This window comes from Moschus berezovskii, chromosome 26 (genome assembly GCF_049115385.1).
Source record: "Moschus berezovskii isolate FMDL1 chromosome 26, NW_MosBer_1.0, whole genome shotgun sequence".
NCBI lineage: Eukaryota > Metazoa > Chordata > Mammalia > Artiodactyla > Moschidae > Moschus > Moschus berezovskii.
The window spans coordinates 16,590,849-16,615,997 of NC_142485.1; the positions used below are offsets into that span (position 1 = coordinate 16,590,849).

At 41.7% G+C, this 25,149-nt stretch overlaps 1 protein-coding gene across 9 annotated transcripts in view; it reads right to left on the bottom strand.

Moving 5' to 3' along the window:
* Positions 1–360: 360 nt before the first annotated feature.
* LOC129549383 (pro-neuregulin-1, membrane-bound isoform) overlaps positions 361–25,149 on the bottom strand; it is a 245,493-nt gene continuing 220,704 nt past the window's right edge. For 4 of the 9 annotated variants that reach the window (XM_088832701.1, XM_088832700.1, XM_088832707.1 and 1 more), the window contains 5 exons: positions 17,596–17,698; positions 15,969–16,095; positions 13,171–13,301; positions 11,897–12,103; positions 361–9,166 (listed from right to left, as the gene is read on the bottom strand). In XM_088832701.1, the coding sequence (XP_088688827.1) occupies positions 8,512–9,166; positions 11,897–12,103; positions 13,171–13,301; positions 15,969–16,095; positions 17,596–17,698 (1,223 nt within the window). In that variant the 3' untranslated portion in view covers positions 361–8,511. Of the gene's footprint in view, positions 9,167–9,591; positions 9,734–11,896; positions 12,104–13,170; positions 13,302–15,968; positions 16,096–17,595; positions 17,699–22,659; positions 22,684–25,149 lie in introns of all 9 variants that reach the window. The other 5 variants (XM_088832702.1, XM_088832699.1, XM_088832705.1 and 2 more) reach the window with 3 other exon arrangements.

A 25,149-nucleotide genomic window follows, 5' to 3' on the forward strand; every position in this document is an offset into this window, starting at 1 on the left:
TGCTCCTCTGCTTGCAGATTGACATGATTTTAACCCTGAGTGGAGCCCGAAGTCTCATGAATTAACAGCTTAATGGGAAGGACCCCAGATTCTTCCTCTCACAATCCTGGCTAGAGATCTAGCTCCTCAGACAAACAGAGCCATCCATACGCCTAACGTGGAGGGGAGTCAGCATCGCTTCAGGTCGTGAAAGAGTTTTTGGTCAAGCTAATGGGATGTCCTCTGACTCTGTCCTAAAATTTTCTGTGGTACCTACAACAAATCAAGAAAGGTTTCCTAGTTTGATAAGATGACTTTAAATCCTAAACTCTGTAATTTCTGACTAAATTTTTGATCAAAGTATGAAGACGCATGGCCCTATGACTTTCAGGCCTTTTCTTCAGAATTTGGAATCAGAGAGATCAGAGATGGTCTAGGAATTAAGCAGCTATTAAGTGAGGGCTTTATTTTGAAAACAAAAAAAAAGGTTTTTCAGAAGGTAGGATGGGATCTTTGCAGGAAGCTTCTCACACGAGGGCAGAGTCATCTTATAATCGGCAGGAACCTGGGTACTAGGAATTGAGGAGCTCAGAACAAGTGGCTCTCACCCATAGCGTTTCCTCTCTTCCTGATTCATCATGGCAGAGAATCTAGGATCCGGGGGGTGGGGGGGTGGGTGGGAATTGCATGTTTTGTTACCTTATTAGCTGCTAAAGTACACACCCATAAAGACTCATTTTCTGAAGAACATGAAAAGTTCACTTTGGGTTCAACTGTGAGAAACTGGAGGCGTTCTAGAAAACAATCCTGGCTTGGAGCCCCCAAGCCTGGGGAAGCACTAAGCACCTCACTTTAAGAGAAGGGCTCAAGGTCAGGCAAGAAAGAATCGCCTGAGGAAAATCATGGAATTGAAAACAAGTGTTTGCTTAATTTCTGGTGATTGCTAATAATGAACAGGATACAAAGCTTACATCTAGATTATTTCCTAAAAATTATAAGAAAACCTCCTTATACATTTTTTCATAGGGAGTCAGGATTATTTTTAATAGAATACATTTTAATTTAAATGAAGGATTATTTGTGGGCAAGGATCTTAGACTTTCTTGCCTTTAACAGTAGAACTATATTAACTATACCACAGATCTGATCATGGGTATAATGACACCAAGTCATCCACCATCCTTGATGCAGGATGCAAATTTGAAGGGTGAAAGCCAAAAGCTTAAGTCTATAAATTATTCATGGATTCATACTCAGGATGAGAAAAAAAGTATCCTGTAGTATATGCATAAAGAGTGACTAGAACGTGAAGAATTATGGGAGAGATAATGGAAGTGAGTGAGAACCGTCCATAAATAACATGGCTTCTTATATGTACATGACTTCGTCTGGGAGCTGACTTCTCTAATTTTGTCACTGCAGATCTTTGCCTAGGTTACAGTTTTTTTTTTTTAAGGAAATGGACATCCAGGATGCAATTTAATGGTTTCATTTGAACATCCTGGGTGCAAACTAAGGCAAATGGGTATGTGTGGGTATTATATCAACTTAGGATCCTTTTGTGTTTATCAACTGTTTGCAATGAAGTTTGAAGACAGTATTATGAAAATGCTACCAAGAGTTATGTTTCAGTAAATTTCCGTGAAATTATGAGACATTAATGCAATGTCATTAAAAATTAGAGACTTTATGGGAAGCAGTGTGGCTACACCAGAGGCAAATAAATAAAATAACTTATTGGAGTTACAACTTGATATCTTTTTAAATAATAATGCTGCTCAACATACAGTTGTTATTAAAAATGGATTTGGCTATTGATGCTAGATTGGATAAATGATAAAGTAAATTTGATCAGTTTGTGCCATATAGACTGTGTCATTTGGGACTGAAAAGTTTAGTTTCTAAAATAACCTGGAGGGGAATGAGCAAATGGAAGGTAGCATTTGAGTACTCACCATGTGCTAGACATTTTCTAGCTTCCTCCAAGTGTTCAATGTAATTCTCACTACACTACGGCTTTGTAAAGTCATTTGAATTCCCATGTTAGAGATCAGGAAATTATCTTGGAGGAGGAAACTGTCCAAATTCACAAAGTCACTAAGTGGTGGGGACAGCATTTTGATAGCAAAGGCCTTCCCCGTTGCACTGTAGGATGCTACCAACATATTGAGGTTGTGAATTCATCTTCCTGGCTATACTTCATTTCCTTGGGAAGTGACTTTTAGGGAAAGAAGCATAGAGTTACTCAGCCAAGCAAATTGGGCTCCAGAGTAACTTGTGCTGAGCCAGAGGGGCTCATATTCTTTCAAATAGAGACTTGGTTTTGCATGGAACTTGTACTGTCCACGTGATGAAGGGCTGAGAATGAAAGAGTTGTTTGTGCTTGGCTCAGGGGAAGAGGAGGAATACAATTAGAAAACCTGGGAAAACCTATTACCTCTGCAACTCACTAGATGAGTAGCCTGAGGACAGTTTTGTTTTAAACATTTCTGAGCCTCGGTTTTCCTGATGATTTTACCTACCAACATCCCAGGGTATTGAGAGAATAATAAAGAAACACAGGATGTTTTAAGACATAAAATAGCATAAAATGTTATTCTATTTAATAGTTTCTCTGCATAAGAACAAACACATAAAGCTATTAAAGATGTTTATGTTGACAAAGGTAATAATCCTCTAGCCTCTTTGACATGTTGTGGGGTGGGAAGAGGTGTTGTTTTTTCCATCAAATTCTATCCCTGAAAGTTCAGCTTGAAGGAAGAGGGTTAGGGAATGATCCTGGATGGAACGATTACTCTATACTCTGTCTCCTCCTTAGGATTCCTACAGTATTCCTCTTTAGAAATTACTGGTCTCCCTCTCCTGATGTGTTTTTAAAAGGATTAGGTAGATCATGATTTCCTCCAAGTTAAAAAAAAAAAAAAAGCCTTTTCCTGTCTCCCTGATGGGTGATATTTGGGAGCCTGAAGTTCAAAACCAACAGCTCACTGAAGAGGTCCAACAACTGCTATGTCAGGAGATTAATAGGAGCCACAGGTACACACAGAAGTGGGTCTGACTCCTCTTTCCAACAATAGCCTTAAAGGTGAAGAATACGGCAGCTTCCTAGAGCAGCAGAAAGGTTCTCTCGTAAACTGAAAGCTTTTCTGTTTCTAAATTAATCTTTTGGAGCAAGAATTTCCATCAATTTATTTTATTCCATCCATTACAGAAAGAGCAAGTCAGAGTGCAAAGTGATACTACATGAGATCATCAAAAATTTCCACTCCATCCAGCATCCCAAACCTCTAGATTTCAGAGTTGCCTCACATCACCCCGAATCTCTGACATCAAGTCCTTTTATCATTTACCGTAAGGAGAGAGAGCCAAGAAATCTAATGATGGGGAGGATATTAGGTTGGAAAGAGAGACTGTTGGCTAGTTTGCAAAGCTGGCCTGTGTGACATTCAGGTGTCACATGGTTAAAATAAATGGAGGATTGTAATCATTATCCAGATACTGAATGTGGACGTGTGTGCATCTTTGCTGTCTCCACACCACCCTCCATCACCCATGCTTCTGTCTCCAATATCAATATATCTTAAGGAGGGCAGGGCACCCCATTCCTGTATTCTTGCCTGAAGAATCCCATGGACAGAGGAGCCTAGAAGGCTACAGTGCATAGGGTCGCAAAGAGTCAGACATGACTGAAGCGACCTATAACCTCAATGACTAAGACAGCTGCCTGCAATTTTCAATTCCGGGGATGGACCAAGCCTTAGCTGTAAGCTGAATACAAAGGGAAGTGTCTTCACCTTCAATTTTTAAGTATTCTGCGTACTCCTTGATTTGCTCAATGGCTGCATGGGTGGATTGGACACGTGAGTGAATGTCATGACTTTAGAAGAGTGTGTTAAGAATTTGTAAGTGCTTGTGTGTGTGTGTATTTGTGTGCATATCAATGTTAACACAGATATGAGGATTCTGAATAGCTCTGAAAATTCAGAAAAAAATTAGCACAAAGGCCCCTCCTTGAATCTCCTAGACATCCAGATGGCTTTGGAAATGATGCTAGTGGATCTTTCACTAGGTAATAGGAATTGCACACAGATACGGAGGTGAGAAGAATCAGGGTACCTTCAGACTCCAAAGGAGGCCGATGGTCACCCCAAAGAACTGCTGACCTCAACTGCATATACTTTGGAAGTCCCAACCCTATTTGGAATAATGAGTAAGATGCTTGAAATATACAAAAAGTGTCACTCATGCAAATACCTATTTGCTAAATATGGCTTTTGTTGAGGCTAATTTTAAGAAGAGAAGGAATATCCTCACTCCTATGACTGAGTCTTAGAATGCAGGACATTTCTCAAGCCTAGGTCCTTCCCTGAGCAGTAAGATGGACACGGAGCTTGATTTACTGATAGAATGAGGAGGATAGAACCCAATTTAGCCTTATTTTCTCTTAGAACTGTGAATCACTCAATCACATACCAGATGGAGAAAGCACATTTACTTAAGCTCTAGGAGAGCTTAGCAGGGCCCAGTTCTGACTGGCTGCCTTTGAGCCATGGTGGCCACTGGCTCCCCTGGACCACGGTGACCTGTTTCCATGACTGAATGGTTCCGACTGAATGGGTTTCCATACTGACATTTCCATGAGTTGGAAGAAATTACATGCCGTCTCTACAGGACGTGGTAACAATCTGGATCCAGGCAATCAGGGCCTACGATGTCCTGTCTGTGCTCTTATGTGAAAAAGTCATATTGCTTGGTTGTGATTCCTTCAACAAGGAACACAGTGGTAAGCAGAACCGACAGGTAGGAGATGATTTGAGGACAGGCAGGGTGGCAAAAGCAATGGACAGACAAGATGAACATGGGATCCATCAAACAGGGTCCTGAATTAGCACAACCATCACAGTAAAAGGCAAGGTGCTGGTCTAACAGACTGAACCCTTCGTCTGCTGACCCACACTCCCAGATCTCTGCAGAGTAGCATCTTTATTGCAGTATGTCTTTCATGGAAAATGGACAAAACTTTAAATAAATCACAATTACTTATTGCTTAGTATTTTGGATAATAAATTCTTTAGTTTTTCAGTACCTCATGGCCTTCAAATGTGCATTCTTCAAATAGTTTCAGTTACATATACATTCTTTCTCCTGAACAATAAATTATTCTTAAAAAAAAAAAAGCAAAAGGAAAAGATACATAACTTTAAAGCAAAGAAAAACCAAAAAACATATATTTTTGACATTTATCTTAAACTTATATGAAAACAACTCTATGTTAGATGTTTAAATATAAATAATAAAGGACATTATGTTATTTACAATGTTACACAGTAAGTTAAGAGAGTTAAAAAAAAAAAGAAACTGACATGAACTCATAAAGACAGTAAATGATTTAGGAACACATCCAAGTAATGTACAATGTGTATTTACAAAAGAATATATAATAGAACTTGTGATATGTGGCCATTTCCTTTTGTCTGCATTTCTTTGCAGTGTTTCATGGGCCTTTGTGGATAGACATCTTTGTGGCTGGTGGGATGCAGCCAGGACTAAAAAAGGTAGGTATTCTATATTTTTACCAATGTGAGCCATATACCTTTCAACCCAGGCCAAAAAAATAAAAAAGTTACAGAGCAAATGACCCTGGATAAACTCTATCATGACAGTCACACTTAAACAAGGAAGAAATGGCATATTGGTCTTTGGGACACATTCACAAATACCCAGGCAGAGTGCCATTTTGTAGAAAGCAGGAGACTGTCCAGACACTCTTAGAAATAAATGTCCTACCAGGCAAGGAGGGAGAGCAGGATGTAAAAGGAACCCAGAATGAGAAAAAGGCATTTTTCATATTCTACGCTCCCCTGCATCTTCCTCAATGGGACATGATCTCAGACCCAGGAAACAAAGTCACTGTCAAATGCCTCAGCAATTTCTACCACCTGAAGACCCAGAGAGGCTTCCCTTATGCTGGGAAAGTTGGTTCACATGCTTTCTTTGCATTGCCACTGCACTCCAGAGTTTATAAACAGGGATGGTGGCATTTGAACATCCCAGAGACGCCCCTGTGGACACAAATCTGGTGGCCACAGCAGGGAGCCCTGAGCAGTCTGCTGGCCTTTCCTATGAAGGAAATCTATCATTCTATGGACAGAAAGCCTGTCCTAACTGATACATGTCACCTTGATGAGTGACCAGAACCAAGTTGGAAAGAAAATTTCCTCTTGTCCTCAGTTGTCATCTATTTTTGCAACCTGAAAATTGACAGAGATTTTTCATACTGAGGAACATGTTGTTTCTTGCTCTTGATCAAAGATTTTATTTATTCCTGAAATTCTCCAGAACAAGACTCCCATGCCTGAAGAATTTGAAACTGAAATTCTAGAGTTTTAATTATGGTAGGAATTTTTTTTTATTGAAATAGTCTAAGAAGGAGTCCAGGTCTTCAGAGTCAATTGAGAATAATTCGGAGAACTTCTTGGGGTTGACTCTTTTCTTTCCCCAGATGTGAGCTTACTGATTTTACAGAATTGGGAAATCAGTGCAACTTGGGGAGTTGTCAAGGGCTCCTAAGGAAAGGTGAGCAAGCACATGAGGACACTTCTGAGCACAGAGAAAGTGGTATGGAAACACGAAGGGCGCTTGGGATACCAAATGCTAAGGACCCATAGATGGTCTCTGTGAACTGCAGAAACACTTAGGAGCTTGATGACATGATTCATGCTCAGCCTGCACTTTTCTTCTAAGACCTCCTTGCATGTCCCTTCTTCATCCTGATTTTAACATAGAGATGTGGTGAAGAAATAGACTCCATTTACTTCCAATCAACAGTCACTCTCCTTAAATTCATGGCTGGTATTTCGAACCCCTTGCTAACCTGTTTCCCCATTTTGTCCCATGGCTCCTAGGAGGCCACTTGGAACCGAAGTAAACCTCCAGCCCAACTTGACAGAGGGACTACGATATTTTATAAAATTATCTTCTTTTCCTGGATTAGCAGTTATTTCAAGTATTTCTACCTATAGACCTTCCTTGGACTGGTTACCCCAAGAGAACGTGCCACGGGTGGACCCATCTTAATCCTATTTTTGTTGACAGTAAAGCAAAAAGAAAGGGGGGAAATGGAGGATACAGCTGCAAACGGAGAGGTTAGCACACAGGTAGGGGTCATTTCTGCAAGGAAAGGTGCAATCTTTCTGAGACTACTGCCATTTCTTGATGCATCCTTGCTCATGGGAGGTTCTTCCTAATCACAAATTACATGCACGCGGGCCATTCCTGACAAAAATGTTCATGCATAGTACGATCTAATCAAGGTGAGACTGAAAAACAAGAAAAGAATAATGAGGACAAAGGAATGGGCAAAAAAAACTTAAAAAATTACAAACCAGGTCACATGGCCACTCTTCCCCTGTGTCTCCTACACGTTCACTCCTCTAGACAATTTCCGGCGGACTAGTTCTCTATAATGACGTCACCGCCATATACAACAGGCACACTTCATTCCAGAAGTATTCCAGACAAATTGCTGAGTGTGCTGTTGAAGCTGGGGGTTTTTGTGCCATAACACATCTGTCCTTGAGCCAAGAAGGCACAACCAATCACTAGCTCCCAAATCAGTGAAAAAACACAAATCAAGAATGATTGCACCCTTTTCAGCCATGGTTTGCTCTTCAATTAGATGAGCCGCTGTATCATTCCCCCAGAGAGAGAAAGTGAAACTCAGTCCTCAACTTAGGGTTGGACCTTACCCTGATCACTGGCCAGCATCCACTTTCCATGCTATCCCCAAAACTTGTTTTTTTCTTTTGTTGAGAAAAATCAATCCACATAAAGTCAATGGTAGCTCCTTTTAAGTCAGAGCGAGCTGTCTTCTGATGAATTAATATAGTTTTTGAAAAAAATCACAATATTACTTTCTTCCTAATATGTAACATGACTTAATGCAGTTTCCTGCTGTAATTAATAGTAGCATGCTGCTGGATCTACTATTATCTCAGAGCCCAGTGAAGCAAACCTTTGGCTGGCAGAGTAGACACAACTCATTTCACATACGGAAAGCAAAAGAAAAATCTCATACAGAGGGGGAGTATTAGATGGATGTGCCATTACAAGACATCCTGATTAAGTACTACTCGAAGCAAACAGAGTGACAGGTGCAAATCTTGTAAATCATACATCCAGTCAACATCATAATGCAATGCACGAGAAGCCGGCAAAAAACAGAATATATGGGGTGGCGGGTTGCTGAAATACTGTGAAAAAGCAGTCACGGAATGGTACAAAACTTGCTCTGGACATAACATAACATAAAGGCACCATTGATATCTTTCTCGTTTGGAAATACTGTAAAAAAATTGCTACATATGGCACATAACACATTTGTACATACATATATTTAATTTATAAAAGTTTTTTTTTTCCTGTTTTCTATTTGCAGAACTGCTAAAATAAAATAAATTGTTTAATTTAAGGTGGAATACTTTATTATATAAAATAAAGTTTTACAGGTGAATCTATGGGTGTATTTCGGTTTTAGACAGCGATAGGGTCTTGGTTAGCGATTACACCGGACAGCCTGGCCTGCAATTCTTCCTGCGGAGAGAAGCGACCTGTTGGGTTAGTCCTGCTGTCAACCAGGCGGAAGGCAGGGGCCGCCTCGAGACTGGCTGCCAGGGGGTTCTGTATGGCCAGGAAAGGCGTGTCTTCTCCTACTCTTTCATCCTCTGTTTCACTCTCTGAGTTACTGCTCTCAGCGCCTATGTTGGTGTCCATTTCCAACCTGTGGGCAATGTGACCATTGGGCTTGGTTCTTTTGGCCCGCCGGCTGCTGTTGGTGAGTTTCTTAACCGGCTCTTGAGCTGGTTCGTACTCCTGGGTCGTTTCATATTCCTCATCCTCCACTATCCTCAAGGGGCTAGGGGGCAGGCTGTTGCTCTCATGCGCGGGGTTGCAGTGGAACGAGTTGAACTGCTGGGCGTGGTGGTCATACTTCTCCCGTAGCCGTGGCGGTGTCACAAGAAGCAGGGGTCTCTCCTCTTCCACGAAGGGACTGACTGCCATGGAGGGCATGGACACCGTCGTGCTGGACACGGGCGGGGACATTTCCGAAGGGGGTGACTTGGGGGAGCTTGGCGTGTGGAAATCTACAGGTGACATACGAGCCGGGGTGGTCATTGCTGATACATACCTGTGTGAGCACAGAAGACCCCAGTGTAAGTGTGGTGCAATGAGAGAGGCAGAGAGTGAGGGGTGGGGGGGTCAGGGGGCAGAGGTCATTATCTTATCATCAGATATCATCATCAGACAACAGAGAAATTCTCTTCATTGTAGACGTCTCGGTTTTTACACTAGGACATTTGGAATCTCCAATTAGGTGGTCAAGAGTCTCCTCACAGGAGTGCATGCAAAGATCAGCTAAATTGCCTGGCTTAGCAAAGCGTTTGAGATTTTTTTCCATCTCATCATGACTTTCTTTTTTTTTTTTCATTCATGATTTTCAATAAAAGCATGTGAATTAAGACAAGAGTGCACAGGGTCCTGGAAACCTCTCAGTTTGTAAGGACCAAGGCTCGGGGATTCGGAAGGGGAAGAAGTATTACTTAAATACTATACCTTCCTAAAGGCCAAGGGGTCTTAGAGAATGAAGCCCAAATGGGGAATGGAAGAAGCTCTAAGATGAGTTGCGGAAAGCTGGATCTGCATGCATTTGGATCTGTGGGCCTTGTTTCTCCTTAGCTCAGCTATAAGGTTATGTCTTATGAAAAAAAAAGAGCATAGTAACTTAGATTTATTCCTGAAAACAGCGTAACACATTTGTGCGCTTTTAACTTTTCCATGAATTGCGACTTCTTAACATTCCATTTGCAACTCTATATCCCACTGACCATGACATTCAAAGATATCTGACGCTTGGCTTCATCGTTATGTCCAATCCCTTGTCTGCCTCTCTTCCCAAACCCACTGCTGTATCCAGCGCTGGCTTATCTTTTCTGACTGCTCAAAGGTGGGCTGCACCATGTCACCTTATGTCATGTTATGTTTGATAATGCTCAGGAAATCTTGTTGTCAAGACATTGAGTGCACTGTATTTACCATACCATACTTTCTTCCCCCAGAACAAGAAGACCTTATGTGGCACTGAGAAAGACGTGGCTTATTCAGAGTCACATTTCTCAGCTTAGATAAAAATGTCACCAATGCATAGCACTAAAGGACTCTTTCCTTCATGCTGGCATTTGCAGAGTCTAATTTGACATGACCTGTGATGACACAGGACACCGTCTTCTCGTCTCCAGCTAACAGGAACAAGAAACCTATTAACCCTCCTGCTTGCCATCCATGATTCTGAGTCATACAGATGTGAGATCTGACTGTGTCTAAAATGGGAAAGTGTCTCCAGATGGAAATATCTGGGGCTCGAGTCTCCAGACTTATTATTTTGGGGATACTTAAATTCAGCTCTCTGAGAAATGCTAATCCAGAGTCAGCCAACCCATAGCACAGCTTCATTGTTTTTCTCCAGGATGCCAGGTACATTCTGATGTCCTAAATAATATCTGGGGTATGAAAGGAAGCCTATCCCAGCAGGAAAATGCCAACCTTTAAAGATAAACATCACCTGTAGTGATGGAGAAAGAATTTATCCCTATCTTCTTTCTCAGGTCTCTAAAAGGATTGAATTGGAACAAACTTAATACATAAAGATACAATTACATGCATTTAAGGCTGATGTTTTAAACCAGCTTTGGACCAAGCTTACTTTTTCATAGATGAGTTAGAGCAACCACTAATTCCATAAAATTCTGAAAAGCCATTTTGGGGTAAAGGCCCTTGAAAAAGTAATAAGCAGGCTTCAAATGACCTGCAGGCTCCAAACTGGTCATCCTTTGCTATAAGTACTTTTCAGTGCATGAGTGAAGGAGTGTACCCAAATCATCTCCACCCATGAAAACCAAGTAAGTATGACTTCGACATTACGTAACCTTTTAGCAAGTGGTCAGAGATTGGACTGAGAAAACAATAAAGTAAACCAACAAACAGACAAAACCCTGCTAGATTTGAAAACAAATGAGTAACAGCTTCTTGATGGACTAGGAAGGCTGGTTGGATATAACTTTCTCCCCCAGTTTAGGTGAGAATGGATCAGGAGAATCTATGAATTCAGTAATGCTATTAAGCATCTCTTTCAGGTTACTTTCTTCTGATCTTTATTTTAACATTTGTCTTGACTGCCCCCACCCAACCCAATAGCCCCAGAAGAAAGCCAACACATTCTGGAATAAGAGCCACATCAAAGGCAATATCTGCTTTGAAAACCTCCTGTGAAGACTGCAAGCCGCAGTGGACAGGAGATTGACGGATGCATTCCTTGCTGGAATTTCATAAAGGGATACTGTCTGGTGGAACGCAAGCCATCCCCATGACAGTCAGCAAGGACACAGCCTTTGATCTGATTTAACTGAGGATGGAAGGTAAGAAAGGGTTAGCTCATGAGAACAGGAGGCCAGCTTGACCAGAGTTTGGATAACTGGCCACTTAGGATTCTAGAAGGGTCCTGATCGATCACTGAGGCCAGTGTTCTCAAGTTCCAGTTGAGGAAACTGAGACTCCCCCAGAAGGTCTGAGCCTAAGGTCAAAGCTGGGAACTCCAAGACTGCTGCACCTTCCACATCAAATCATTCCAGCTCTTTTAAGAGTCTGTTGCCTGTCAGCCACTGGGATGATGCGAGAAGCTCGGAAGAAATGAGTTCAGTCAAACCAAAAGACGCCTTCATCAACTAGGATCACTCCTAGACCAGGCAACTGGCGCCCCTTATTCTCATGAGAGCAGGTTCCTTAAGTGGGAGAGCAGATGCTCACGGGGATTCTGTTACTGGGGTGCTTTCTTCTCTGTAGTAGCTTTGCCCTTCGGTTTTACCTTTCACTATGAGGAGAGTCTCGGTAGGAGTCAGGGGTTTCTCTGGCATGCCTGAGGAAGCTGTTACATTCACGAGGGCCTCCCAAGCCATTGAGACGTCCTCTCGGGCCCCCAGCAGGGCTGCTGTGCCTACTGTTTTCTACGGATGACATCACGATGACAGAGTGGCTTTCCGAAATGATGCTTTCAGTGTGTCCATTGCTCCAGCTACAGGGGAAGTGTGAGAGGCAAAGAGAGACAGAGATTTTTAATTCTGTGCACACACAGAAATGAAAGGAAGGGAAGTAACAAATCTTGCGAATGACTGATGTTTCACGCTGGCATTACTTGTCTCAGAAGAGGACTGTCTATTACGATGCTTGTGATGCATAGGATCATGATTTAGGTTAACTTTGCAAGGATACACTTTATTTATGCGTTCACCCATTCAACACACATCAAACAAATGCCATTTGGTCTAAATGTTTTTAGAGTCTCTCTGGTCTTGAGCATCTTAGATTAAGGATACCCTGGTCTTACGAGCTCCATTTGAAAGTCTAGTGCTGCCCTTGGCAGTACGCACTCAGATATCACCAGAGCATTTGAGAGTTTGAGGTTCAGCTAGGTAACCAGTTCTCTTGTGATATCCCAGGGCAATCCAACCACTGGAAGAAGTCAACTTCTAAGGATTATATAGCATATAAGACAAACTCTTTCCAGCATAGCAATTCATCGGAAAAGACCCTGATGCTACGGAAGACTGAAGGCAAAAGGAGAAGGGGGCGCCAGAGGATGAGATGGAAAGGTAGCAGCACTGACAATGGACTTGAATTTGAGCAAACTCTGGGAGACAGTGGAGGACAGAGGAGCCTGGTGGGATACCATGGGGTCACAAAGAGCTGGACAGGACTTAGTGACTGAATAACAATAGCAATTCCACAAATGGTCAGGTATGAAAAAAGACAATATCTAAAATGGGACAGGGAGGCCTGGCGTGCTGTGATTCATGGGGTCGCGGAGAGTTGGACACGACTGAGCGACTGAACTGAACTGAACTAAGGTGGGTATTATTTCCCCTTGTTTTGGTGACAGAAAAATTGAGGGTCAAATTCAAATAGTAATTAGTGGCAGAGTCAATTGGATGTCCAAAGCCTGTTTTTGTTCCAAATCATAAATGCTACAGTACCGCACTGCCTTATAAGTACCTCCTGTTCCTTTCATAGGCAGGGAAAACGAAAGGGAACGTGTAAATATTTGCTCCTGGAGAACTGTCATGAAGCTTTTTATTCTCATACCTGTGACTGGGAGTCTGAGTGACAGTAGTGGAATGATGAGCTGTCGAAGTGTAGTGACTGGTGGAAAAAGACGTCTCCGCCTCTCTCTCAACAATATGCTCGCTAGAGATGACATTTTTAGATACGTATTGCTGGATAAACAAAGAGACACAACTTGAAGATTTAGGGAAGTCAAAATTCTAACAATGTCACGTACACATATGAATCTGCTCTTCTAATATGCATGCTTCAAAGTAAGCTCCATTTCTCCAGTGGCCATATGGCAAAGCCTATCCTGGTTACCATGACCTTCAAATTAGATAAACAGAATTCATGAATTTCTCTTTGGATATACACACACAATTAGGTCCTACCATAGCAACTACATTTTATCAGAGAAGACCTACTTCTTCTCTTTTGTTTCCAACTGATAACATGACTAGAATTCAATACAAACACCTTCCCAGTACTTACTTTTGTAAGCTGTTGCAAGCACAGAAATAGTTTGTCTTATTTCAAATTTTAAGTCATTAGAAAAATTTTAAAAATAATCTCTATATTTTGAATCTACATTTCTCTTTCGATTCCCCAGCATCCATGTTGCTCTAATGGTATCACTGAAATTTTTACCTCATTGTCAATGGTAAGACTAACAAGGCTACTGAGAGATTTGAAGAATTTATAACAGTGGTCAAGGTTAGAAACCTTGACAAACCATACAATACATAAAGGGTCTTATATTTGGTACAAGTAGATTCTACTTTGTTTTTCACCACTAAATCACAGTAGCTATTACCACCTTTATTAGTAAGAGAGGGACATTTTAAAATTTTCTTTTTAAACACTGTTAGTATTTACACCAAATTGAGTTAAGTAATGGGAAAAGTCATGCATAGGAATAGTCTTAGATGAAATAGGACATTTGATGATCTGATAGGTTATGGGCTCTAAAAGAAACTGATATATTCATGGAAACAAAGAAAAAAAATACAATCTGAATTGTACTTGACACTCTAGTTGGTTATCTTAACCATAGAAAGGTTTATTTCATGTGGCTCTTTGCTTTAAGGAAAAGATGGTGTTGTCATATGTAATGAGTTATTTTTAGTCTGTGTAACAAATGACTCTTGTTCCCTGGAAGGCAATGTAAGCTCAGTGAATCTAATGAAAATAATATTTAACAATTATACAACACTCACCAACTGCCACTGGGCTAATGGATTATGTGGATTATTTTTTTAATGCCCACTGGAACTTTTTGAAATAGGTATTATTTTTATGATGAAGAAATGGGGGTTAGAAAAGTTAAAGCTCACAGTCATGTAGCTTGAGCCATAACCAGAATTCAGGCAGTCATTCTCCCTCCTATATATTATAACATACAACGTGACAGACCATAGGTACGTCAACAGAGAATGTACTTAGCAACTGCGCAGAACATTCTAATGAACACACTGGTAGGGGCAGGAAAGAATGTTACTTCATCCTTAACTACTTCACTGGGAGTGAAGGATGTTAATTTATCAATCCCAGGGACGGGGGAGTCTGGTGGGCTACCGTCTATGGAGTCGCATAGAGTCGGACATGACTGAAGCGACTTAGCAGCAGCAGCAGCAGCAACAGTCCTCTGACTTCCTGGTGGTTGAACTACTAGCAACCCTGAACTTGGGGCTTTTGATTATTTGCTCCACACAAAATTCATCTTTGACTATACGACTGAAAATGATACTATCATATAATCTTCCAGCTCTGCTTATAAGAAACCAATCATCTAACAGAAACGAAAACAAAACAAGAATGATGGTGAAGTAGGAAGAGTAACGCTCCAGAAGCCAGGAAAGCTGAGTTCTACTCTGCCCTGGCTCTTACACTAAGTCCCCTACAGAAGAACCTTCAAGCTGCAAACTTTCAAAGATGTGAATGTATTATAAACCTATTATAGTACTATATAGCTGGTTGTGTTAGTTGGGTATGTAGGCTAACTTTGTTGGACTTACCAACAAATTGGATTTACAAATAAGAACTTGTTCGCATGGAACTTGTTCATATGTAAAGGACTTACCCTATCTGTGAAAAAATAGGGGGAGCTTTAGAAGATGCTATCTAAAGACTCCCTGAATCTAATATTTAATGACTTCATTATATTTAAAAGCTAGATGACTGGTAAATTTTAAAAATACATCTTTGAATGGTGAAGGATATATTTCCTCCAAAGGGTTTAGTATCTTGTAGAGAAAGAGTCAAGGAATCAGAAAGTATTAACTTCTTCTGTTTTGGCTACTGAGAAGCAAGCCTGGTAATGCCCTTAACATTTTCCATGGCCTAGTATCTCCCTTCTCAGAATCAGTAAATCATCAGGCACCTCAAAATGCCTCTAATTAAAAAAAAAAAAAGTGACTCTAGAGCCTTTAGCTCAGTTATCAGTGCTAATTAGTTATAGACTCAAACAGCCTTCATTTCCCAAATATAAAAAAATAAAACATTTCCTTCTGATTCTTGTATCATGAGTTTTATTATTTTTGTTTGTGTTTTTTTCCTCTGGTTTTTCTTCCGGTTATGGCTTCCTTACAGAACAAATCCAACATTATTATTCTGATCTGTTAATGAACACTTTATAAGAGGAAATGTGCTGGTTTTACAGTCACCAAATCCACTTTAAAAAATGTTCCCATTATTTTCTCTCGGCGAAACCTTGGCTTCCTGGAAGCCCTGGTGATTAATGGCAGCAGCTAAGAGCCTAAGAGCTTTAGAAAATAAACTTCAAGGTGCCTGAACAGAGGAGAGATGCTGAACTTTTCCACTGGGCAGAGTCAACATACATTCACCAGCTGCACGTTCTCGGGGGGTGGATTGGGGTGGTGGGGCCCGTTGGCCATGTTCACCATGTTATTTCTTTCAGACCGAAGGCTCTGCCGAAGCCGGTCATGAAGCTTTTTCCGTTGTTTCCTGGATAGGGAAAAATGGAGCACTGATTTATTTTTTTCTAATTATTTACATTTTTCAGTAGTCAGTTCTTTCTTCTACCAACACAACACTCAAGGCAGTGGATTGGTGGTGAGAGAGAGAGAGGGCACGCCACCCCATCTCAGAAGTGGAATCATCTGTTCTCAGCAAATAGATTGAAGAAGCCGGGTGGGATTCTTACAGAAATTGAACTGGACTGCTGAGAGATTAGGAAAAACAGAGGCGAAGACGAGATAAGTCAAGTTGAGATTTGGCTAAAACTCAGACTTTCATAATCATTCCATCTTTGCCTAAGTCTTACAAATGGTGATGTGTCCTAGGTTACAATTCATGCTGTGCAATTGATAAGGCTGATTTCATTAACAGTTTTGCCTGTCTGTGTGTCTTTCAAGAAAATGGAGTTACTTTTGAATCTGTGCATCATAGTGTGTGTATGTGAGTGAAAATGTGTACATCTTTTGCCAGAAGATTTTGGCACAATTATAACATGATCCTATTCTAGTACAGTTTTGTATAACTAGGTGATGAATATTCAAATATTGAGACTGAATCTGGTAAGACTCATAAGATGGATTCCGTGAAGGTTTATTTTTCTCTATCGCTTGCTCAATTCTGGCAACACACTACATCCCGGGACATTAAGGAAATGCCATCCATGTCCTTGTTTCTGTGGCATAAATGCAGATTGTCTGTGTTTCTCAATTCAGATCATAATAATATTCCCATGACTAGTTTTGGCATGAGAGTTTATGTGATGAAACGACAAAATAAAATAAAACTGTGAATAGCATTATTTCAAACTTGAGTAGAAGGTCTACATACGATACAAAAGTGACAGGAATTCATATCATATGATAATCGTATTTGTTACCAAGGACCCAGCTTCAACAACCAACAAAGGGAACACACGTCTATTTTCATGTTTTCTCTTTTATTCTTTCAAAGCAAGTTTTGCTTGCTTCTCCTCCTGTGAGAGTCCTTTTGTACATCTCATGCTGTGGGAGAATTTGAACCGGTAACCTAACTAGATGGAACTGAAAATTCCATCATGGTTTTTAAAAATGCCTGCCTTTCAAACGCCACCAAATGCTTCCATTCTCCCCTATGTCTGAGTGCAGATTGGACGTGTCGTCAGAGTTGAGATGACAAGCTCACTTGAGGTATCCACCACACTCCTTTCAGGAGGGACCCACATCCACAGACACCCACGTGGGTGTCCCTCCAACCCTTTTTTTGGGTCATGGGACTGTGGTCAATGAACAAAAGTCTTCTGAACACTTTCTCACAAATAGGCAAAGCATTCTAATGCAATGCCTGTGGTTAGGAAGGTCCTCTAAATGGGTTATTTGGGACCAAAACTAAAGAGGCAATCCCCCCGCCCCTCTAGGCTTCTAGGATGAGGCTGTGGAGCCCGGTTGCTGCCGAGCCCTCGCCGCAGGCTGCCTGTGTGCTCGGGAGGAAGGAGGCTAGGGAGATGTTTACTTGGTTTTGCAGTAGGCCACCACACACATGATGCCAACCACGAGCAGCGCGATGCAAATGCCGGTAATGGTGAGCACTCTCTTCTGGTAGAGCTCCTCCGCTTCTGCAAAGGGATGAGAACAGACGTCAGCAAAGCTACCCTGCCCCTCGCCTGGACGGACAACTGAAGAGTTGGCATGCTGCACTGTCCATGTTCACAAGAAAATACACACGGGACAATTCATTCCTTCAGCAGATAAGACTTAAGGCGCAGCACGCTCTGCACCACATTTTGAGCATAAAGCTGCAAAGCCCATTGGAGGGCCATTTATAATTAAGAAAATACGCTCTATTCAATGATTTTAATGTTAAGCCATAGATGCGTACTAAACTGACAAACCATAAACATTAATGGTAAAATAACGATTTTGGTTAAAACTGTAGATTTTATTAAAAAAAAATCTCTTGCAAAGACAACAGGAATTGATGCCAATAAAAGAAGCTGGCATTGGCACCACTGGGACCCTCCCCTTCCCCTTCTTCCCAGCCTCCTCTCCCCTGCCCTCCCCCACCCCAAGCCTTTTCTGATTTCCCAGCTAGTTCCTATTCCCGTGGTCTTTACAAAGAACCACTTTTAACTTAAAACAACAAAAAAAGAAAACTCAAAGACATTTGCAAACATGAGCTTGACTTGTAGTTAGAAACAAAACTGAGGCAGGATTCCTATGATTTAATGGGAAAATGGGGACAGAAGCAACAGGACATGGAGTAGCTCGGCACTGTATCAGAGAAACTCCAGTAAGATGGGGGGGATAGTCCTGGGCCATGAGGAAGACTTGTCCTTTGAGGAAAAATTATTATGACTTCACCAGTTGTACTTAGAGATCTAGTTTATGACACTACAAACCCATTGGCACAAATGATGTAAGATTTGGAATAGATTGTACCTTCCTGCACTGGACAAGTTGGCAAATTGGCTAATGTCGGTTGCACCAGGGAGGTGGGCTGTTTAGAAATTTCAGATGAAGGTACTACTATACTCCCACTGCAACCAGTTTCTGAATCATGGAAGGTTTTCTATTTGCAAATCGGCTTTGGAGGTGGATAAATTGCTTATAGGATGGTAGTCAGGTTCTTAATAAGACTGGCTGATTTAATGGTGAACCTGATCCTCTTAGGAACGAAGCTTCCAACCAGTCTAGTCACACTCACTGGGAAATATTCACAAGTTCAATGAGAAAGAGAAATTAACCAATGCAAAATAAGCAGTATAAGCTGCATTTGCTATTCTGATTAACAAGCTGGCCAAGAACTGGTAAACATTTTACCAATGAAGGTCTCTTATCTGGATATCAACATGGGGCCTTATGGAACAATTTCAATTTGCATTCTCTGTCTCAGCAGCCACATTTCCCCCCCGCTCTACTGATAGAGAGGGCAAGTTGCCGGAAGTCTTCTTGAAACGAAAAAAGGTGCAATGCCATTTCTATGATACAGCAGACTTTATCATTAAACAAAAACATTTCCTACAAGCCAAGCCCATGGTAATCAAATTCCAGTTAACAGGTCAGGAACATTGTCATGTCAAATTAATAAGATCACTGATTATTAACAGGAGGAGGAGGAGGAGGAGAAAATAGTCAGTGGGTGAAAAAAAAAGACCAGAATGCTGCAGAGATCATACGAAAACAAACAGAAAGGGTTGGGAGAGGAAAAGAAAGAAAACCGAGAGGACAGATAGACTAACAGAATGACGGAGAGAAGAAGGAAGCCAGGCAGGAGGGAAAACAAGGTTAAAGAGTGAAGGAGCCATCTGAGGTTCCTGGCACAGCATGCCTGATACTAAGGGAGGAAAAATAAATACATAAAAGAAAACCAGAGGGAGGAAGTGCTGGGGTGGGAAGCAAGGTGGATATAGATTTGGAAGGGTTATCCCATACAGCATAACTCCTAACCTAGGCTGGCGGTCACGTGGCAGCCACAATTAGAAAGCAAAGCAGCTGGTGCATTGCGGGGGCGACAACGGACCGGGAGACATAGAGCCCTGTCACGGATTTCTGTGCCGCCTAAGTCAAATGAGGACGCGACGTGTGGATGCTTGTATGTTAATTGCGAGTGTCTGCTGCCTCCCTTCCCCTAGAGCCACAGGACAGGGAATTCAATTTCACAAGGTGTTAATCTGTGAGCTGATGCGGCTGGAACGGGCACCTGGATCAGTTTTTAGCACTAAGTCTAAACAGCAAAGGCTTCACCCCATTGGTCCTTCGCTGGGGAAAGCAGAACGCAGAACAGGGATCTTTCGTTTGGGATGAACTGGTTAAGAAACAGGAGTATAAAAGTATCACTGCCTAGAAAATGAAGATCCTACTGTACTTCTTTCACTTACTCTAATTTTCCTTCTTTTCAAAGGGCAAGCACTGGTAGTGCTTCCATCTTTCAATTCTATCTTTAGAAAAACCTGGGAAACTGCTTCCCCAAACTGCAAAAAGAGGACCTATCCAAGGGCTAAAAGTGGGGAAGGCATTGTGCTGTCTTTTGCAAGTTTTTTGGTGGTTGTTAATTCTAAAAGAATAGACTGACTAGTGTTTGTGAAGAAATGGCATATAATGACTTGCTCGTTCTCCCCCGGTTATGTCAGCAGATGACACTTCCCAGGAAAATCAATCATGGAACTGGAAAGGCAGCCCAGTCAAGGCCAAAGGGCAAAACACAAGTGCTAAGATGAGCCAGTTGAAACCAAGGTCCCTAGAGCATAGATGTGGCTTAGGACTCTATGCTCACATCAGGATGGCTTGAATGCATTAAATATTTTCCATTTAAGTTTCTATCGGATCTTCCAAAGGTTCCCTAAATCAGGTGACCCTCACGAAATAAATATGTTCAAGGAGAAATACTTGGTGAACAACAATATAAAAATATGCTTAAAAAAAAAACACAAAAAACCTCTTCTCCCGTATTTTTTCCCTGTGTTACAGGGTCAACTGGACAAGAGCAAATTAGAGACAGTGTTGAAAAAAAGAATCCATCAGTCCTGTTGGTGGATCTGCCTTAATGAGTCGAAATACTTCTAAGTCTTTATGGTTTGGCTGGATGCGTTAAATGAATCAGATCAAGCACATTTTTCAGACTGATCTGGCCAGGTCGAGAGATAGAAGCCTTGGCCGTTTTAATTTTAATTGGCCTGTAAGGTCTGATTTTCCTTAAGGATGGAGCGTTCTGGCTGGCTGGAACCTCTGGAAGCTTTTCCTGTAAGAGGTGTGTGGGTATCAGCTCAGGGTGCCTTTACTAAACCCTTCAGGTCTTACTGAGGGAGGTCATGTATCTGAAAAAGCCATCACCCTACTTCATCGTTTGGGAAAAGAAATATTAAATTTAATAATTAGACCCTAAAGTGATAACGCTGGAAGGATGCTGTTAGGGAGAACAGTGGAGGTGATGGTGGAATTTTTTTTTCCTTCCTTTCAGGTAAGGCCAATGCGCCTTTTGAGAAGTGGGGTAAACTTTATCCCAAGGGAAGTAACCTGGATAACGCCCCTCATGTAGACCACCTGCCCCCCGTGGGATGTTGGTGGGACTTCTCATACTCCTTACTCTCGAGTGATTTCTCTGATGCGCAAAGGACCACTTCCATGAATGTGGGGCTTTCCCCATCACATGAATAGTTTTCTCTTGGAATTTTTTTCTGGGGGGAGGGAAATGTGCAATTGAGTTTCTATCCCTGGAAACTGATAGCTTGCAACAGCCTCATTTTCCACAGATTATGGAAAGTACATTAGGTGTAGACTGTGATGTTATCACTGAAAAGAGAGCAACAGCTATAAGAAGCTCTTGTTACATGGTGTCACTGACACTAGCTGGATGGGGGCCAGACAGTCCTTTATTCAGGGCATTGCGTTATTGACTGATATGCACTTCCAGGGCTAAGGCATTCAGGAAGCCTGGGACCTGCACTGTGGGGCCTCCGGGAGGACAAAATGGCTTCCCCTTCCTGCCAAGACTGGCTTTTCTCCCACTATCTAGGATGTCTCATTGCTAAGTCGTATCCAACTCTTTGCAGCCCCACAGACTGTAGCCCACCAGGCTCCTCTTTCCATGGGATTTCCCAGGCAAGAATACTGCAGTGGGTGGCCATTTCCTTCTCCAGGGGATCTTTCCAACCCAGGCATAGAACTTGAGTTTCCTGCATTGGCAGGTGGATTCTTCACTGCTGAGCCACTGGGGAACAGTATGAAAATTTGTATTTGATTACTTGGGATAAGGTGACTCAAATTTAATTCTATTAGTGCTAGAATTTCCATCTAAAATAGCATAGGGTATTTTGTTCTGTGTTTTATTTCCTTGCTCATAAGGTAATGAAGCTGACTAGTGCAGTGCTTGCGTATTTCCAGAAAACTAGAGTAGTCCATGTCTGAGAGTGAAAAGGGAAAGTCGCTCAGCCATATACAGTCCATGGAATTCTCCAGGCCAGAATACTGGAGTGGGTAGCCTTTCCCTTCTCCAGGGGATCTTCCCAACCCAGGAATTGAACCATCTCCTGCATTGCAGGCAGATTCTTTACCACCTGAGCCATCAGGGAATGTATGTAATATTATGCTGCAGTGTAAGGGCTTTCTCTGTCACAATATGAATAGATAATTTTTACATTGCACATAAAGCTCCCATTAGCCGAAACTGTGGAGTGTTCTTAAGGCGGTGTATGTGAAGCTTTTGTTCTCAGGCCCCTGGTTTGGCTCCTCCTAAAGCCTTAAGAATCACTCCAACTTACCCAACTCTGGAATAACAGCATGGTCAGATGCGATCAGTGGGTCAATGAACATGGGATGTATGTGAATTGTAGCAAGTAAGGCGATTTTCAACTCTAAGTGAAAGTTTTGAGTCTAAAAGCTGCTGCCCTCAGTACCTCGTCGGTAAACTAACCATAGATGGAAAGCAAAGAAATCATTGTTATAGCTGTATGATCCCTTCTAAAGAGAAAGGAAATTAGTTAGGAACTGAAAGGTAAGAGTAGACAGGGGGAAAATATAAAGGTTTCAGCTCAGAGGCTCTAAATTCTGCAGGCTAAAAGGAATGATGATTGGTCCATACCCATAAATTCAATCCCAAGATGCTCTGCCAATGCAGAAAGTTGACAAAAAAAAAAAAAAAAGAAAGAAAGGGAAAAAGTTTCAGAAAAGAGCAATACACTGCACTCCAAAACACATTACACACAACTATTACGGCTCTGTGCGTGCACATCGAACAGACAAATGGTGGATGGTTAAGGAAGCAGTGCTCAGGTACGCCCCCACGAGTTCACAGAGGGAACTTCTCTTTTAAGAGGTGTGCAAACACTGTCACACTGTCATTATTAACCCTTAAAAGACCTTACTGAGGGAGAAGTGGCATGGCGGACCCCTGCTCTATGCTATTCGTTATCTGGGAATCGAAAGACCGGATTTATCATCAGAGATGGCATTTGGTATTATTTCACCTTTCTTTCAAAAGGCAGGCATGAAGTTCCAGGGAGGTGACATCATTTTACCCAAAGGCACAGAGTGGCAGAGCAGGGAGGTGAAGCCAAGAGGAGCAATTAGGTTGGAAATTTCTGTCACATTAGATCGGTATTTTTCATTGTTTGGGGCTAGCTATGCTCTAATATTTCCTGTTGTATCATTTACTTATTTTTAAACTATTTCCTTTCCCCCCCAAATCTTCCACTCTCTCCATCATTTGTATGACATGGAGAACACTTCTGCTCAAAAAAGCCAGCCAGGGCACTGAGGCAACTGGGAGCCTGCTTCCAGTTTTCTGTATCATCTCTGTGTGGCAGAGGACAGCAGTGACTGCCTCACTTTTTCAAATGGTTTAACAAAAATAAAGGAGGCAGGAGGAGGATGCAATTCCTGGGTTCTCTGGTTAATTTTAATTTACCACTTCTTCAAATCACAAAGAGTCAATTAGATGGGCACTTCCCAGCGCTGAGCCCCGATGCCCAGATGATAGCTGATGGCCACAGGCACCCAGGGGACCTTCAGGGCTGCCCAGGGGAGGGGGCTGAAAGCTGTGCGTCCCCAGGCCACAGTCCTAGCACACCTGAGGACACATCAGAACTGCAGACCCGGCAGGACCTGCACAGGCTCAAGTGGAGAAGTAGGGAAAATCGGGCAAATTAAAAAGAAAAACAAAACACACAAAAAGCAAAAAACCAATCGAGAAATGATGCTTTCCATTATTGAAACAAAAAACTGTTAACCAAATGTCATCATCTGGGGCCCTCCAGGACTTCCTTATTTGTGCGTGGGGGGTGGAAAGGCAGGTGGGAAAACGGGGCAGGATGAAAACAGAGGGGTTCTGTGGTCTGTATTTCTTTTCCTTGGTCATTGACTAGAGAGATACCAGAACAGTCCCCGAATCTGACAAGGCATCTCTTCGGTTTGAAAGCACACGCTGGAGGGGTACTTCTCTTCCAAAACAGTTTGGACATGAACAGATCTCCTCATACAGAGATCGGTCTGGAGTCATCCTGGTTTCAGGTCCTTTCTCTGCCATTTACCTGTTCAGTGACTTTGGACAAGTTCATTTCTCACTGACAACATGCTTGTGGTATTGACACATGTCTCACAGGGTGACCCTGTGGAATAAAGGAGACGTGAAGTGTGTCGGCCAACAGCAGCGGGGTTTAACAGCTTGGCAGACAGGTGTATCTGGAGATTTACTTTGGGCCACTGATCGCAGGCATGCAGGCTTAGTTTTGATTAATTTCAGGGCCCCCAAAACTCTGACAGCCTCTATGATATATCAAGAATTTATATTAAAACAAACAAACAAAACTTGCCACCTCTTAAGGAAATGAAGTTTCCCAGATTTTATATATATATGTATAATATGATATGTATAAATACATATCAAATAGTACACTAACAATGATAAAGAGGCACTTTATATAATAGAATTTTCTTTGCCTTAAGTCCAGGGTACTCAGGCAAATCACGTACATTTTTCATAAATTCGAGGAAAGAGGATGTAGAGTGACTTTGGTTGTACCATGTTCACAGCAAAATTAACAGTTTTTTCCAATCCAAATTTCTCTTGCCTCTGTGCAACACTGAACTGGACAAATTGACATTTCCCCCCCCAATTTGTTTCCTCCATATCAACTTCAGAACATTAAGGTACCACAATTCATTTTCTGAGGAAGTGATAATAAATTTCCTTACACGTTTCCATGAGAAACTGACTCAATTTTTCTCCCTAGAAGCCCCTCTGTGTCTTGCCTTTTCCTCCTATGTCAGTAACAATTTAAGGGTTAAAATCAACAGATGACTACAGAAACTCTTTCCAGAGAAGAGAATCATGATTCCATGCCTACATGAACACTGCTAATTATCTATATTAGTTGCATAGAAAGCTTGGTTAAGTCTTCAATAAAATTAGTAGCATGCTCATGCATATATATTACTGCATTTACAGTTTTATAGGTAAGTTGGTGAGCCTAACTCTAATTTCATTTCATGGGAAGTCATTCATATCAGGCAGCTCCAATTTCAAATAATTCAAAGGGAAATTGGTACTTAAAATTGTACTCTCTTCTGGCCA